The 17,184-nt window shown below is 40.3% G+C and overlaps 1 protein-coding gene across 7 annotated transcripts in view; it reads left to right on the top strand.

Annotated features, from left to right (window-relative positions):
* The window catches only part of MARF1 (meiosis regulator and mRNA stability factor 1), a 50,988-nt gene that overhangs the window by 780 nt on the left and 33,024 nt on the right, over positions 1-17,184 (top strand). For 4 of the 7 annotated variants that reach the window (XM_063414667.1, XM_063414668.1, XM_063414665.1 and 1 more), the window contains exons 2-20: positions 1,092-1,299; positions 2,848-3,513; positions 4,496-4,670; positions 4,948-5,174; positions 5,985-6,102; positions 6,819-6,991; positions 7,801-8,235; positions 8,763-8,932; positions 9,038-9,199; positions 9,436-9,625; positions 10,315-10,493; positions 11,371-11,451; positions 11,784-12,020; positions 12,774-12,893; positions 13,219-13,394; positions 13,640-13,860; positions 14,528-14,670; positions 15,929-16,062; positions 16,587-16,789. In XM_063414667.1, coding sequence (XP_063270737.1) covers positions 1,153-1,299; positions 2,848-3,513; positions 4,496-4,670; positions 4,948-5,174; positions 5,985-6,102; positions 6,819-6,991; positions 7,801-8,235; positions 8,763-8,932; positions 9,038-9,199; positions 9,436-9,625; positions 10,315-10,493; positions 11,371-11,451; positions 11,784-12,020; positions 12,774-12,893; positions 13,219-13,394; positions 13,640-13,860; positions 14,528-14,670; positions 15,929-16,062; positions 16,587-16,789 — 3,957 coding nt within the window. In that variant the 5' untranslated portion in view covers positions 1,092-1,152. Of the gene's footprint in view, positions 1-53; positions 1,300-2,847; positions 3,514-4,495; positions 4,671-4,947; positions 5,175-5,984; positions 6,103-6,818; positions 6,992-7,800; positions 8,236-8,762; positions 8,933-9,037; positions 9,200-9,435; positions 9,626-10,314; positions 10,494-11,370; positions 11,452-11,783; positions 12,021-12,773; positions 12,894-13,218; positions 13,395-13,639; positions 13,861-14,527; positions 14,671-15,928; positions 16,063-16,586; positions 16,790-17,184 lie in introns of those variants that run through there. The other 3 variants (XM_063414666.1, XM_063414664.1, XM_063414663.1) reach the window with 2 other exon arrangements.

The raw sequence follows: 17,184 nt of genomic DNA, 5'->3' as shown, positions 1-17,184 counted from the left end.
GCTGCGGCAGCCTAGCAGCGGCCCCGCATGGCACGGCCCGTGCTGCGGCCGGAGCTGCGGCGGCCGCGGCCCGGGGCGGCCGGAGCCCGGCGGCGCTGAGGGGCCGGAGGGGCGGCGTGGGGAGCGGCGGGCTGGAAGCGCCCCGAAGCCGGGGGATGCAGAGGGCGAGGCGCGGGTGTGTGTGCTTAATGTAACGCTTACTCTTTTCAGTTACCGTTTTAATTCGGAATTAACCGCTGCTATCAGACACATTCGAAAGTAACGTACTCTAGAGTTGTGAAACTTGATGAACTTGATGTTGTATGCAATTGTATAATTTTTTGATAGCTAGGATTCTCCTGAATAAATATTTCTGCTTGAAAAGAAATAAAACTTTATTTGAAGTTAAAAAGAATGCCGAGATAAATATAGTGCTATGTAATGTGTTCTATGGTTATTGTGTTTAACATTAAATACGAAAGAACCTGCAGGAGTATAGTCTAATGAATGCAGCACATAATTGGAGGCTTCATTGCCAACTATAGTTTTTCTGGTACTGCTACCTTAGATTGCTCTGCTGCTTTGTGGTTCTGTAAAGCTCAACTGATGTGCAGAAGTATTTGTAGGTTATTTTAATAACTTGAAGCTCTGTTTAAATGCTAAATACGGTGTGCTTAATGCAGATGTGCTGTGTCTATGTTTCCTTAGCCAATGGAAACACAATGAATGTACAGCTCGGTTGTTCAGCTGAGTTCAGTTGCACGTGTTGTTCATTTCCAGTTGAACTGTTCCTGCCTCCTGGATTCACTTTCTAGGAGAGTGCACCGAAGGTCTGAGGCTGCTCTCTTGCGTCAGCAGCTGTGTGACTCCAGCTAATGCCGTGGACTTCGAGGTGTTTCTCCTCAGACTGGTTCTTCTGTGCCGTGGGTCACGAGGAGCATTCATGTATTAGAAAGGATAGTTAAGGCCTTGGCCATAGGCATAATGGAATTTCACGTGATTAATGCAGCCTCAGTGACAGAGCAGTAGTGGAATTCTGAAGCCCACCCTGGTTTTTCTTTGTCTTGCTTTAAGAGTTCTTTAAAGCGTGCTTTTTGTTTTTGTCCTCTTAGCAGGTGGGAAGAATGAAAGGAAGGGGGGATGAAAGGATGTTGAACCTTTTTGTTTGGCTGTATGATGGAAGGAAACAGGACGGAGAACCTCTGCATTAGATCGTTGGGATGGCTTCAGAGACAAGAGAATGATGCTAAGCCATGGCTCTGGAAACTTTCTAATTGCTTTTCTGCTGCTGAGAAGGCTTTGCCTTGTGGTTCGAAAACGGTAATTTCTGCTTGCCCTGGGGGGTGGTTGGGCTCCCGGGGCAGAGGGGATGGTGCCTGACTGCGGTGGTGTTACTGACTGAAGGGGGTGGGGAGGGGAGCAGGAGGAGGCAGCAGCTACCGAGGTAAGTACAAAACCTGCCTGGGATTTAGGGCCTTCATTTGTGTTCGCAGCACTCACACCAGGGTTGGTGAGAGCAGGCAAGCTGCTGTGCTGCTCAGGCTTTACTCTCTGCAGCTGTTTGGGATAATGCAGCTGCCTAAAGGGTCTGTAAAGAGCTTCTGGGGAACTCTGCCAAGTTATTGCTGAAGAGTAGAGTAGGGAGGGCCTGCTTCCAATTTATCTGTTCAGTTTGGAGGCAAATTTGATTCTCTGAATTATTGTTATGTAGTAGCTACAGCAGTCATGGGTACTGTTCTTCACAATGCCTTACTTTCTCCTTGTTTCCATTTCTTCAGTTGTTCCTTTTCTGTAATGTACATAATTCTATACATTTAAGATGCAAAGGGCTAAGGATTAGGAGGAGCAGTACCAACACCATTAGTAACCTGAGTAAGTGAGCTCCAGCTGTTAAATAACTCATTCAGACACATTTAATCTGACTAAGTAAAGACTTAGATTTTAGACTTAGACTTTCCATGAGAGAAATGGATGAGCATGTTGCTCTCTCCATGTGTTGGGGGTTAGGAAGGGAGCTGCCATAAAATCTGGAATTCAGTATGTAAAACAGTTCCAGACAGATTTTTGGCGGAGTTTATCTTCATGAGATGTAGCATCAAGTACAGAGGAATGAGTAATTAATTATTCATTTGTGTGTAGTAGGAAATGCATTACATTCAATTTGGAAAATAAAAGTTGTTCAGAAGTTTTGTAGCAGTGCTCTGTGCAGGTTACCTCTGCTGACCTTGACTGTTCTCTCCTTCTTTTAACCTTGCTTGGTTTTCTCTGCTGGAATTCTAAAAAACTTTCTCTCTGTGCCTTTGTCCGTACATCTTGATATCTTAAATCAAAACAGACAAAAACCACTTAGTTGTTGTGAAACTTTAGCCTTCTTTGTACCCTGCTATATTATTACCTGCTTGATGTAATTTCTAATTTTAAGTCATATGCTTTTAATACATTACTTTCACAATTTTAATACAATTAAAAAATCTTTATTCGAACTAAAATATGATTACTTATGTATCTGCAAGTTGTGAAGCATTGTGATATCAGTATGTGTTCTTACAGGAAATAAGGATTTCTCAGCCTTAGCTTAACAGTTTTCAGCTTTTTTGATTCTGTTCTGTGGACTCATTGCTGTTTGGCTTATAGCTCTCTGGGTTTGTGCTTCCAAAGTCCACTGATACCAGTACACCTAGGGCTGACACATGCAACTGATGTGGTTCTCTTAATATTTATTTATATGTTCAGTTAGTAAGGTAATAGTAGTCATAAAGATAGCACTTTAAATGTGAAATCGTAGTAGTCTAAGAATACGTATGTTTTACTCTGTAAAAGTACTGTTTGATTCATGTACCTGAATGTAACCGAGCTTTCATTTTGCAGAAAGATTACATGGAGAACAAGAAAGCTGCTGTAGAATTGAAGGATGCTTCATCTCCTCATGCTGGCTCTAAATTGTTTCCAGCAGTGCCGCTCCCCGATGTTCATCCTCTTCAGCAACAGCAATTACAGCTTTCCCCTGGCCCCAAAGTAAGCTGCTGTGCTCATGGCTCTGACTCTTCCTGTACTCCACAAATGCATTGTGGTGGTGGTGGTGGGAACCTGATTCACCCTGGCACGATATTAGACTCAAAAAGCACCGGGACGATAACTTGTCAAGTAGGGTCAGGATTTGCTTATCAGTCTGCATCCTCACTGAAGAACCCTCCAGCTAGAAGCAATCTGGCAGGAATTTCCAGTGAGTTCCCTGGCATGTGCGTAGAAAGCGGTGTCTCTCCCTGTCAGCATCTGGCGTGTTGTGGGAAGCTCCATTTCCAGGCGTGTCACGGTAGCGTGCACAAGCTGCACCCGTTCCCAGCCCTGCCGGGCTGCCCGTCCTCTGCCTATTTCCCCTGTCCCGAGTTCACCGCTGGGGCCGCGGGGCACTTGGACGAGCACGCTGCACAGCCGGAGCTGCCGCCGCGCCTGTGCGCCAACCCGCTGCACCTCAACGTGGTGCCCCCCGTGTGCCTGAAGGGCTCGCACTACTGCACTGACTGCTTGAGCAAGGTTGGTACACCCCCTTCCTCCTTCCTTACTCTGCTGCGTGGTTTGTGTCTGGAATGAAGCAGCAGCTCCTGTGGGCACGGCTTGCGTCCCCCTAGCTGCGATGCACAGTCCAGATGTGGACTTTTTGCAGCTCTTTCCTGAGGTAACATCCAGTGCAGTGGGAAGACAAAAGAGCTGTCACAGTGTTCAGCCCTACAGGGGATCTGTAATGTACTTGAGTGGAGTTTTAACTTCTTTCAAATCTAGTCATCTCTTCTTTACAGCTCCAATTAAACTGTTCCATGGTAGGGACTCTGAGAAAAGGCTAACAGCAGTTAAGATGTACCCTTGGGCAGCTGATCAATAAAGAGCCATTTGTAAGTCAGGCAATATGTCTTCTGCTACAAGGATAATCTAGTCTTGCTTTGGTTTGATAGGTCTTAGTTCAGTCTTCCCAAATTTGTAGTTTATACTTTAGTACCAATTTAGTAGAATTCAGAACTTGTTAGAACCATGCTTGAATATTACTAGGAATTTCTAGTGAAGTGATATGCTCAACTTTGCAAGATCTATTACTTAAACTTCTAAGTTTAAGTTTCCAATACAAAAGTGAAATGTCACTTTAATGAACTAAATGGTGAATTCAGTATATTTGGAATTATCACACCTTCTACTCCTCATGTGCGGGTTTTGTATACTAGGTCTCTGGTTTTTGTTGGTTTTTCTTTTAAAGGATAGATATTAGTACTACTTAAAGGTGGCATGTCTTGATATGTTGAGTTTAGTAGAAACTTTCCTTGCATTTGGAAATCTAGAGCTGAATATGCTGGGATAGGAGGATAGAAGCTTCTTTCATGCCATCATACTGTTGTTAATTAGCTTTGTAAAGCACATCTGAAGTGGCATTTGTTGCAGAAGGGAAACCAAGTGTTTCTAGCATGGAATAGCATGTGTTAATATTGTATATTAAATGAATGTGTATTCTGAAAAATTGTCCCCACAGCCAACCAGAAACAGCCTAGTTGATGCTGCTAAAATCTGGCCAAATATTCCTCCTCCAAGTGCACAGACTGCACCTGTTCCTATCCCAATCTGTAATGGCTGTGGAACCAAAGGAGCAGGAAATGAGAAGAGTTTGATACTGGCAAGCAGCCTTGGCAAATCACCACAGAAATATGGTAAACCACATTTGTTTGAAACTTCCATTTAGTGGATGGAATGGATCCTTTTAGATACCGTTACAGAGCAAGAGTTCTCTTAAATTGCATTATTATCTGGAAACTTCTATAAAGTCATAGAAAACTAAACAGTAAAATAATACCTTGTCTCTGTTTTGAAAATTCATTACTTGGGCATGTTGTTCATAAGGCTTCCACGTGCAAAGATCATACTGTGCTAAGTTTAACATTTTCCGTATTTGGAGATAAAATGAGCTGTGTTCTTTCACCTGCACAGGATCCCCGGAAGTGGCAATAACTGGCCAAGTTCTGGAAAACTTGCCCCCCATTGGAGTCTTCTGGGATATTGAGAACTGCTCAGTTCCCACTGGCCGTTCAGCTATAGCAGTTGTGCAGAGGATTCGGGAGAAGTTTTTTAAAGGTCACAGAGAGGCAGAATTCATCTGTGTGTGTGACATCAGTAAAGAAAATAAAGAAGTTATTCAGGAGCTAAACAACTGCCAGGTATCCAACCAGCACCAGGCTTGGTGCTCTTGCTTGAGAATTTGTGTATTTTGAGTGTGCCAAGATGGATTTGCATTCATTAAAGCTTTGTTTGCTTCTGTGGGTCTAGTGCATCTTTAGTTTGTGGGTGGGGTCTCTTAATGCTGACTTATTTTATTTTTGCTGCTGTGATAGTTTTTAAAAAGGAATCTGCATTTTGTTACCTGTAGGTAATTGGTTTAGCTTTAGTTTTAGCATTCATAAGTGTCTTTATCTCATCCAGTAAAATGTGGTGGCAGAATTTTTGTTATCCTTCAAATCTGTGACCAAATGATTAACCTAAGAGATCTATGGTTCTGTGAAGTTAACTTTTTTACTTTGTTAGTGAATACTGTGTGATTGATAAGGACACCTGTAGATTAGTGGTATTGTTTGGAGCACCTTTAACACTCCGTATATTTTCCATTGATGTGTTCTGTTTCTTGGTGGGCTTTTTTATAGCTTTTTGTGCTGGTTTCTATGTCAGAAATGTCCACACTCTAAATTGCAGATATGATAACAGGTTGACCGTTTCTTGGAATGTTTTTGAGGTGTATGCCTTAACACAGAACAGCAGAAGTCACCCCAAAGACATTGCTGAACTAGGGTTGAAGTTCAGTGCTCACAGAACAGTTTTTGATCCCTGTGTGTTCAATCCTGTGCATGTGTGCATTAATCTACCTAAATTAAAAGTGTGTGCAAGAGCTTGCATTTTAATTTTTTTTAATTCCATTGAAGTAAGCCCAGTTCACATTGGAGCTTTTCTTCAGAGTGTATCTGTTATTTCCACAGGTGACTGTTGCACACATCAATGCTACAGCCAAGAATGCTGCTGATGACAAGCTCAGACAGAGTCTGAGGAGATTTGCTGATACACACACTGCACCTGCCACTGTGGTTCTTGTGTCCAGTAAGTGTTTGTGGTACTCAGCTACAGTGCTGGTTTTAGTTCCTCTCTTCCATAGTATTTTTACATATGGCACTATTTTAATTTCCAAGGGTGGTGTTTAGAACTGGCTTTAACTGAGCTGTTGAAGAATTTTTAATGTCAGTGGCAGCAAAGGAAAAGCAGAGACAGTAAAATGAGAACTTGGCTCAGTTCAGTCTCTGTTATGATTTGATGCCTTTTTGAGTGTCAGTAGGTATGTGTGTGACTACTGTCTAAAGTTAGCTTCAGAAGGAAGCTCATAAATTAAAACTCATGGAGTTGTATTTAAGGTCTAAGCAAAATGTATATTTTTAGTTCTCAGAGCAGCATATATATTATACAGTTAAATCTGCAATCCACTCAGCTATTGAATTGCCATGTGTTGGCCTTGGGTTTCTCCCTGAAGATAAACAAATGTTTGCTATAGAAATACCCGGTACCAGTCCAATGCCCTGCTGATGAATTGCTCCAAGCTGCTGTTAAAAGGAAGCCCTTGTCTTCAGACTGAATGTGAACTGCTGATTTAAATAGTGTCTGAGAAGCCTTGTAGCTGTTGGTGCTTTTTCATTGGAAATCTCCAATGAGAAATAGAACTTGCTGAGTGAGATTTGTGGGATTTTTCCTTCAATCATATTTTTTATTTCCTTGAATCATCTTTTTCAAGGGCTTCCTTGCCTATTTTGTTCTTTCCCCTCCAGCGGATGTGAACTTTGCTTTGGAGCTGAGTGACCTGAGACACCGACATGGTTTCCGAATCATTTTGGTACATAAAAACCAAGCTTCAGAAGCACTCTTACATCATGCCCATGAACTTATTTGTTTTGAAGAGTTTATTTCAGACTTGCCACCAAGGTTACCACTGAAAATGCCGGTAAAGATTTTAATTCTTGATGCTACAGACATTTCCAAGTCAAATTGCAGTTTTTGTTGTCATTTAGGAGGAGAGCAGGCTGAAATTATGTGTATGTTAATTACGATGGGGAGTGATATCTGCTGTGTATTTGGCCACTCTCTGTATTTCAGTTACTACCATGTGAATGCTTTCTGCTTTCAGGCAGGAAGAATGAAATATTAGATGAGAAAGTAGTTAACTAAAAAGTGAAATAGTAAATGCACACTCTTACCAATAAATATTTTACTAGATAATGTATCTTACATGCTCTTCTTTCCCTTGCAGAAAGTTTAAGAACTTAGTTCTGCATTAAAAGATCTTAGTGATACATTCTTAACTTTTGAGTGATGGTGCTTTCTCTTGGGCTTTTGCCTTCCTCAGTGATTCCTTCTGGATATGTTGTGGTGTCTTTGTACAGCCCTCATGGCTTTTTCTTTCTTGAAATAACTTCCTCACCTATGCTTTCACAAGCATGTATAAAATATATAGGTAATTGGATAGTTAACAATGGTGCTTTCTCATCTGGAGAATTGATCAGGTGTTGATCCATTGATCAGGGACTCTGGTAGTCTATTATAACTTTAAATTATATTGAAGATTGAAGTTTGAGGATCTACCTTTGTAGGAGAGTCTTTCAAACAAATGGAGTGCTGCAAAAGGAATGATTTGTTGATGGGATGGGGTGATGAGAGGAGGGCATGGTCACCAGAACCAGTGTTAGAACTGCTGCTTTTGAACCAGAGGGTGTTCTGTCATAATCAAATCAAAATCTTCCTCCTTTTCAACAGGCTTGTCATACGCTGTTATATGTCTATAATCTGCCAACAAACAGAGACAGCAAAAGTGTCAGCAATCGCCTGAGGCGTTTGTCAGACAACTGTGGAGGGAAGGTGCTGAGCATTTCTGGAAGCAGCGCAATTCTCCGCTTCCTAAACCAGGAAAGTGCGGAGCGGGCTCGGAAGCGAATGGAAAATGAAGACGTTTTTGGTAACAGGATCGTAGTGTCTTTCACTCCCAAAAACAAAGAACTCAATGAAGCAAAAAGCTCCAGCTTTCTGGGAACTGACAAGGTCAAATCCCCCAAAAAAATTAACAAGAACACGAAGCTGTGCGTCCTCAATAAAGACTCAAATGATCAGTCTGCTGGTACCAAAGGCTCTGCTGGGAGAGGATTCCAGGTTCATGGATCTGTCATCAAACCCACTAATGTCAAAAGTTTACAGGTATTGTTGTTTTACTTTGCTCCATATTATTGCTTTTCCTTGTGTACTGAGGATTGCTGCTGTTACTGCTTTAACTTGTCAGTCCTGATAAATGAATAACTGTAGTGTGTGGTGATATTCTTGAATGAGAGCTGTGTTCATCTGTTTGGGAAACAGACAGTTAATGTGAGGGTGATGGTTGTTCCCCCTCCCTCTCATGTTTTTGTCAATTTGGAAGTACTGCTGGTACTTGCTCTCAAATTCTAGCCACTTTTGACTTCTGCACTAGTGATGAACAACAGCTAGAGTGATCCATTTTGCTTATTTTGAGGCGAAGTAGGGTTAGACCTGCAGTGTAGCAAAACATTTCAACTAATTAACAGTCTGCTGTCCTCTGCCACAGAAAATCAAAAATTCCTTGTTATGAAATACCAATGAAAACACTATTAAAGAAAAAATGGTCAGTCATCTAGCCTTCCATCAGAAAGAAGGCCTCTGGCAAGTGATGTCTGGTGCTTTTATGCTCGCCTTTTATCTGTTTCACATAGGAGCTGTGCCACCTTGAATCAAAGAACATCACCAGAAATACTGAAAACCAGCAAGAACGTTTGAGAGAACAAATTCCTTCTCCTCAGAGTAACTCTAATGCAGCAATTTCCGTGTCTCTGGCCACCAAAAAAATGGGAGCAGGAGAATCATCCTCCAAAAACAGTCAGAAGTACGTTTAAAAATAAAAAAATATGTTGATGTTAGTTACATTTTTTTTTATGTAAATTCTGCAACATAATATTTTTTCCTTTTTCTTATATATATTTCTAAATAGAAAAGAGACCTCTGCTTCCAGGAGCATTACCAATTCCCCTGTAGATAAAAAAGATAAAGATGAAACTGTATTTCAGGTCAGCTATCCCTCTGCTTTCAGTAAGCTGACAGCCTCAAGACAGCTCAGTCCTTTACTCATGTCTCAGAGTTGCTGGTCATCTCGGTAAGTGTCTGTCTGTCTGTCTTGGGAGGGGAAGTGAGACTGCACCAGTATATACATTGATTATTCACAGCTGATTTGCTTGTGATGGAATTTGTTTTGCCTGCACACATGTACTGGGAGAATCCCTTTTAAGTGCTGTATTTGTGCACTTGACATGTGTCTGTTATCTAATTTTGAGATGTATATATGAGAATTGCGCTGTTATTTCAGCTCATAAATGTTTTTATTTTACCCAGGAGTATGTCTCCCAACCTTTCAAATAGATCATCTCCACTCACATTCAATGTAGTAAATCATACCAGTGGTACAGACTGCCCTGATCCCTTTGCAAATGGTGCAGACATTCAGATCAGCAACATAGATTACAGATTGTCCAGAAAAGAGTTGCAGCAAAATTTACAAGAAGTCTTCTCAAGACATGGCAAGGTAAAGGCTCAAATTCTTTTATTAAATCTGTATTTATGTGTTATGGGGCATGTTTGTGGTTTAGGTACAGGTCAGCAGAAAGAGAAAGGAGCAGGACTTTTAAACTTTGCTAAAAGGATGGGTTGTGGGTTTTTTTTTCTTTAAAAAGACCAGATAACCACTTGTACTAGGTTTTTAATTTGTGTGTGGTCTTCATCGATCTGGTATTCTGAAACTAGGTGTATAAAATTCTTACTAAGTGGCTCATTAGTATGTAGGGATGAGACTTAAGCTTTAACAGGATAACCTTTTTAAGCTGTAAAGCTGCATTCCTAATGTCAGCTTAAAAATCAAAGTAAGAACTGTTTTGAGTTAGAAGTGATCAAAAGCAGGGGAAGTGTGAATTGGTAAAAAGCAATTATGGAAGGTGAGGTCAGTGGTCCTATTTCTGTCTGATCTGTGGATGACATTTTTCTGGCATAATCTTTACATGGGAGGCTGGTGTTTGTGTTAATGAAATAATGTGGGCCTGCCTTAGTCCAGGATCACTGTGCTTGGCTCCTGTTTGCATTGCCCTGATGGATGTGGTTCATCACACTCCCTTCCCTTTTGCTGTATTTGGCTCTTGGCCAAAGCAGTAGTGCTCTAGTGGTGACTTGCCTTGGGTTAATGTTCTGGTGTAAATGTATGAGGTGTTTTCTTCCTCTCAGGTAAAAAGTGTGGAGCTCAGTCCCCACACAGACTACCAGCTGAAGGCCATGGTTCAGATGGAAAGTCTGCAAGAAGCCATCAGTGCTGTCAACAGTCTGCACAGATACAAAATTGGCAGTAAGAGGATCCAGGTCTCATTAGCAACAGGAGCTGCTAATAAATCACTCTCTCTACTTAGGTAATAAGCACTTGGGCATCTTCTTAGTTGTCCTAGCATGTATTAGTAGCTGAGAGATGATTTAAAATACTGCTTAAAGGGATAATAGGGATGTAAAGTATAATCTGTTGTGTGACCTGATGAATGTGTTAATTACAACTAAGCTCTTTCAGTGTAGATTTTCTGTACTGCTTATATTCTGAGTTCCATCTGAATGCTCTAGCTCTCTGTTTCATAGCTGCACTACTACTCTTGCATGATACTGATATACCTTTAACTGAATTTGTGAGCTAAGATTACAACTCTATTTCTTTGTTCCTCCAAGGAAGTTTGCATGAGTTCAGTTTTTGAGGCTGAGTACATAGTTGAAAATACCAGCATTTCATTTGCTACATGGAACATGATACAGCTTAGAGTGCTGATGCTAGTGAGAATAAAAGTATTTTTTTTTTTTCACTGAAGGAAAGCATTAGGAAAGAAGTTGTCATCATTTATTCATGGAATGAAACTAGTGCTTGGACTGTAGAATATTCAACAATTGTATAATTTACAGCTTTATTTCATTCTCGCCTGTTCAAAGTTTGTAATGTAATGACCAGGCTGGTAACTTGTAATGCTGCAGCTTTGATGTTGCATTTTATAGATGCTCAGATTTTAGCACCACCTATGAAAGATGCAACACCTTCAGAGACATGACCTGATGAGTTAGCAGAAATGTTACTACTGGTACTCCCTGATTTAAATGACAGCTTTTATAGTGCTGAAATGGAAGGGAAAACACTTTGTCGTGTTTTATTTATAGTTCACAAACTGCATCTGTAAATATCTTGCTAACTTAGGCTGGAGTCTAATAACAGCAGAATAATTTTGTGCTGATGCTGACAAACTTCTCTTACAGCTCAGAAGCAATGTCCATTCTGCAGGATGCACCTGCTTGTTGCTTGCCTGTGTTCAAATTCACAGAAATCTATGAAAAAAAGTAAGTTCCTGGTAGTTTCCTCTCCAGTGCTTCTAAAAAAAAAATCTGATCATGTATGATTATTTGCAGTGGCTTAGAGTAGTAGAGTGGAGAATTATGAATTTCTGTTCTTGGGTGCTGCAGCACATTTTGTAGCCAGAGGCAATGCTGGCCAAACTGGCCTTTTTAGAGGGTTCTACTTTCACTATTTTACTCATTCTTTCTGTCAGTTACCTTAACGTTTTACATTGCATAGTTTCTAGCATATTCCTGTTTATTAAACAAAACAATGCAGGTGACAGGATTGCCTTTCCTGTCTTTATGAGGTGCCTTTATGTCCATCTCTCTCCTAGGTTTGGCCGAAAGTTGGTTGTCTCAGACCTGTACAAGCTGACGGACACGGTGGCCGTCCGCGAGCAGGGCGCCGGCAGGCTCGTGTGCCTCCTGCCCAGCAGCCAGGCCAGGCAGAGTCCCCTGGGCTCCTCACAGTCACACGACGGCTCCTCTGCTAACTGCAGCCCCATAATATTTGAAGAGTTGGAGTATCACGAGCCTGTTTGTAAGCAGCATTGCCTGAATAAAGACTTTATGTAAGCTGTGTATAAAATACTATGAATCTTACAAATATTTGAACAGCATTTATAGAGTACTAATATATTAAAAGTTAAGGTGTGTGTTCTCATGATGTGCTCTAGACACTCCCATATGTTTACAAGTATAAGGCAGAAAATAGTGAGGTGGATTTTCTAGGCAGTTCAGTGGGTTGGTGTGTCCAGGTAAGATGATCATGTTCTAGCACAGCTGCCAGGATTGAACACCTCTTTAATGGAAGCACTGGAGGGTTCCCTGCATTCCTCTGGTTGTGTAGGAAGGTTATAATGCTAGAGACTTCTATTACCTGAACTTCATTATGTAGTTGTACCTGATCATTCTTTGTCCTCCAGCTATATTTAATAAGTGATTCATAGTGAGTTGCAGGTTTCTTGAAGCTATGTATTAAGTTTTTTGTTTAATTCAACAGCTGCAAGGTTTTGCTAGTAGAGCAGTTATTAGGTGTTCATTGTTAACTGCCTGGTATGTGCTGCTAAAATTTAATTTGAAAGTTTTAATAGGCAATAAAAATATAGTCTTCTAAATGTTACTTCTGGAAATTTGCTGTAGCTATATTAGCTTTGGGGAAAAGATGATGAAAGTTGCTTGTACAGTTCTACAAGTGCTATTGCTACTAGTAGCAGTATATTATGTGCATATAAGGTAATATTTACTATCTATGTGAGCACAGATACTGTGTTAAAGCTGTGTGTAGAGTAAGCATAAAAATCCTGGACCTCTTATTTTTGCAGTGAACATGAGTTTGATCCAGATTCTTATAGAATTCCTTTTGTGGTTTTATCTCTGAAGACATTTGCTCCCCAAGTTCACAGTCTTCTACAGACACATGAGGGTACTGTGCCTTTACTAAGGTAAAGTATTTTAATTTCTGCTTTTAGTAAGGTCTGATAGGTTGAGGACTTAAAACTTTTTGGGAATTACCTATTGTATATAAACTCAGTTCTTACATAAAATGATATCCTTTATAGCAAATGAATATACTGTGAAGTGATCACTTTTAAAATTCTTGTTTAGCATAAACAGCACACTTATTTAAAATACACATTTTATGAAAATTTCTGTAATGTGTCAGTAATTTATTGAAATCTCACTCATGAAGTGTCTCAAAATAATGTTTTTGAAACAATTATTACAGTAATATTTTAGTGTATAATGGAAGCTTTTTTCCCTCCATAGTTTTCCTGATTGTTACATGTCAGAGTTCAATGATCTTGAAATGGTGCCAGAAGGCCAAGGTGGTGTTCCCTTAGAACATCTGATTACCTGTGTTCCTGGAGTTAACATTGCCACTGCCCAAAATGGCATTAAAGTTATCAAATGGATACATAACAAACCACCACCTCCTACTGCAGGTAAATATTCCTGCTTAAAACCTTTCCTCTTAACTCATTGTTTTTATGCTAAGAAATTACACTAATAAGTTCTGTGAATAAAATAAACAGGTATAATTGTTAAACTTTTTACAAGGAGAAATTTTTAGCTTGAATGTTCATACTTATTTTCTCCCATGCTGTGTAGCTTCAATCTGTAAGTAAAGTGCACTATTTAGCAGAAGAATGCTCGTGAAAGGTACAGTAATTTAACTTTTTGTTTGTAGATCCTTGGCTTCTGCGTTCCAAGAGCCCTGTAGGAAATCCCCAGCTCATTCAGTTCAGTCGAGAAGTGATAGACCTGCTCAAAAGCCAACCATCCTGTGTCATCCCTGTCAGCAAATTCATCCCAACCTACCACCACCACTTTGCAAAGCAATGCCGAGTGTCTGACTATGGCTATTCCAAATTGATGGAGCTGCTGGAGGCAGTGCCTCATGTACTGCAGGTGAGTGATGTGGCACTGGCCACTCTGACCTGGGGAATTGTAGCTGCAGCCATCTCAATTCCTGGTTGCTATTGTAGAGTAGATGCTGGGCAATTACCTAGTGCCCCTTGAAAGAGCTGCTTGACTGAACCTTGATGGCTGTGTTCTTATTTGAGGTGCTGTTTCTGTGCCCACTCTTTCAAAACAACTTCTGGGGAAACCTCAGGAATAAAGTTTGAAGCTGCTTTTAACCTATGGCTGGTGATTGGATAAAAGTTTTTAATTGTGCTGTGTGCAGAATAAGAACACTGCAAGTGCTGAGTGCTCATGAGTTGGGCTGAGATGTGTAGCCTGTGGCTTGAAGGGATTTCTATGAGAAATAACTCATGTGACCCTGTTACAAAACCCCTGTGGTCAGATTCGCTTACATCTTTGAACAGCAGGTTTTTGTAGGATTTTTGAATAACCAATACAAATGTGCAGAAGTTGCAGTAGCACTCAGGGATGAGGTATTGAATTTCTCGAGGGCATCGTTCTCAGTACAGAAAGTGGGTGGCCTCATGAGGCTGCCATTCCAGAGGCTGTCTCTGTTATGTTCTTTTTCTAGCCTACCTACACTAAAAGTGGCTTTTGAATGCCTTTTCCTGAGGGTGCTGGATGTGAGTGACCCAACCCGCTTTTCTTTCAGATCCTTGGCATGGGTTCCAAGCGCTTGTTAACGCTAACGCACAGAGCTCAGGTGAAGCGCTTCACTCAAGATCTGCTGAAGCTGCTCAAATCCCAGGCCAGCAAGCAAGTTATCGTGAGGGAATTCTTGCAGGCTTATCACTGGTGAGTTACCCTAATGAACCAAGAGCAACTGTGCAGGGCATGTCTGTTAGTGGTGATTTTAATACCTAGAGCAAGAGGAGTCAGCACTTAAAATCTCAATACGTAACTGTGGCAACTACGTTGCCTTTTCCTTGCAATTTGGTAGTTCACACTTCGAATGAAAACAAAAATTAAAAGCTCTCTGCCATATTTTATTCCTTCCTTTAGTACTTTAGGTTCATTTAACTTCATTGGGGTTGGAAATGGGTTATTGTATTTCATTAGTTCTCTTTGAAGCCATTGACTACGGCGTCGGATTGAAGCAAGTGGGTCATGGCACATTAACATGAGCAGTAAAGGGAAAAGTTAGTGTTAGGCTTTCTTCAGAAGGAAATGTAAAATGAATAGCTTAACTGCCAGGAGCTACTTTTACTACTTTAACTGGATCTTGCAGTGGCAAAAATGACAAGTAGTACCTATCTGGAACATTTTGTGCTAGCATTCTAAAAAGTAGGGGTTTATTTGCGTTTTTTTAAGAACCAAGATTGATGCTTTTTTTAGTAGGAAGCTAGAAAGTGATAGTTATGTGCTTTAAACAAACCATGGCATCTTAGAGCTATTTGTGAATCTGCCTTTGCACGTGTGCTGTTGTAAATCATGTGCCAACAGCTCCTTCTTGGGAGTGCACTTTCCTATTTCCACTCTGGGCAAAAAAAGTTATTGGTTCTTTATAAATCTACTTCATGTAGAGTCAGCACTGGCCACTTGTTGAATAAGAGTGTTTGTGAAGTGTTCTTGCTCCTGAGATGTTTTGGTTGGAGAAGTGGGAAGAGTAAAATACATTTTAATATATTACACAGTATTGGGAAGCTGAATATGATGTTTTCCAGGGGATGGTCTCTGCCTTTTCTTGACACCTGTTGTTGTTTAAAAGAGTGTATGGATGTAACTATTAAGTAAATGCAGACTATTAGAAGTGTAGCCAGCTGTATGCACAGGACAATTACATTTTTCCTCAAGCACTTAAAACCACTGGTTGATATATACAGCTCTTTGTTACACTGATTGTTCACATGATAGTAAATCTTACTTCTCCGGCTAGAATGGATTTCTAGTTTCCCTTTGTTTCCCAGGATTGTATTATTGCCAGTGTGGAAATTGTCCTCATGTTTTTTAGGATTTGAGGCTTACTCTGTCAGCTCTCCAAAAAATGTATTTTTTTATCTACACAGCGTGCAGTAATATTTGTAATTAGATACAATTTTTTTAAAACTTTTAGGTGTTTCTCTAAGGATTGGGATGTTACTGAATATGGAGTGTGTGAGCTGTCTGATATTATATCAGAAATTCCAGATACAACCATCTGTTTGTCACAGCAAGACAATGAAATGGTGATTTGTATTCCTAAAAGAGGTATGTCCATGAAACCTTCTTGTGCTGTTTCTAAATGGATTCTTTTTTGACTGTTCTAAAGCTTGAGTAACTGAAACACGTAGGAGTGACTTGGATTTTTTTTATAATGTGTTTCTACCGTCATAACTAAGTTCCTAAGTTCTAGCAAATCAAGAATATCATTCTCTGAACATTTATAGAACAGACAGGAAAACAGGTGGCAGAAAACACAAAATAATGTTACTACTTCTGCAGGTAGTTGTGCTTTCTTTGGAATGATTAGACAGTGGATTGTGTTGCCATTCAGGAAAAAATACCAATATATTTGGCTATTTAAAAACCTTCTAAAGGCCTGATAACCTGACTATTTTGGACTTCTAAACATGTAAGCCTAGTAAAGGTCTCAGTGGTAGAAGAAAAGAGTGACTTGGTGTAATACACAATCGTGCTGAAAACCAGCCACTGTGTGTGTATTGTTGTTACTGTATTCTATTGCATTTCATAAGCACGTTGGGATGTAGCTCTTGCTTTATTTTTAATTTTAGAACGTACCCAGGAGGAAATTGAAAGAACTAAGCAGTTTTCCAAGGAGGTGGTGGATCTGCTGCGACACCAGCCCTATTTTCGAATGCCCTTCAATAAATTTATCCCTTGTTACCACCACCACTTTGGGCGCCAGTGCAAACTCGCTTACTACGGGTTTACAAAACTACTTGAACTCTTTGAAGCCATACCAGATGTCTTACTTGTAAGTTCCAAAATTATAAGCTGGCCTAAAGCATTTTTCTGGAATGTGTACAGCTATTTCAGCAGGGGTGATATTTCTCATAAACTTTAGTATGAGTTATAAACTCTGCACCTGTAATGTTTAGACAGCTGTATTTAAGAAAAATCTTAATGCTATTTTGGTAAAATGGTCTGTGGTTTCAAGCACATTCAGGAGGCTGTTTGTTTACAAATTCAAACAAAATTCAGTGTCTCAAAATTTGAGCTCAGTTTTATTATAATTGTGTTCAATTTGCTTTAAAAAGTTAACTGTTTTGCTGCTTGTTTTGTTGCATTCAGAAATGACATGGTTCTGCTTGCTGTACAAACAGCTTTGTGGGTGGCTGGGTCATGGTACACAGCAGATGCCTGCCTGCA

The sequence above is a fragment of the Prinia subflava genome, chromosome 17, assembly GCF_021018805.1.
Source record: "Prinia subflava isolate CZ2003 ecotype Zambia chromosome 17, Cam_Psub_1.2, whole genome shotgun sequence".
Lineage (NCBI taxonomy): Eukaryota > Metazoa > Chordata > Aves > Passeriformes > Cisticolidae > Prinia > Prinia subflava.
Note: the sequence above shows the minus strand (reverse complement) of the source record. Positions and strands in the feature narration are given on the sequence as shown.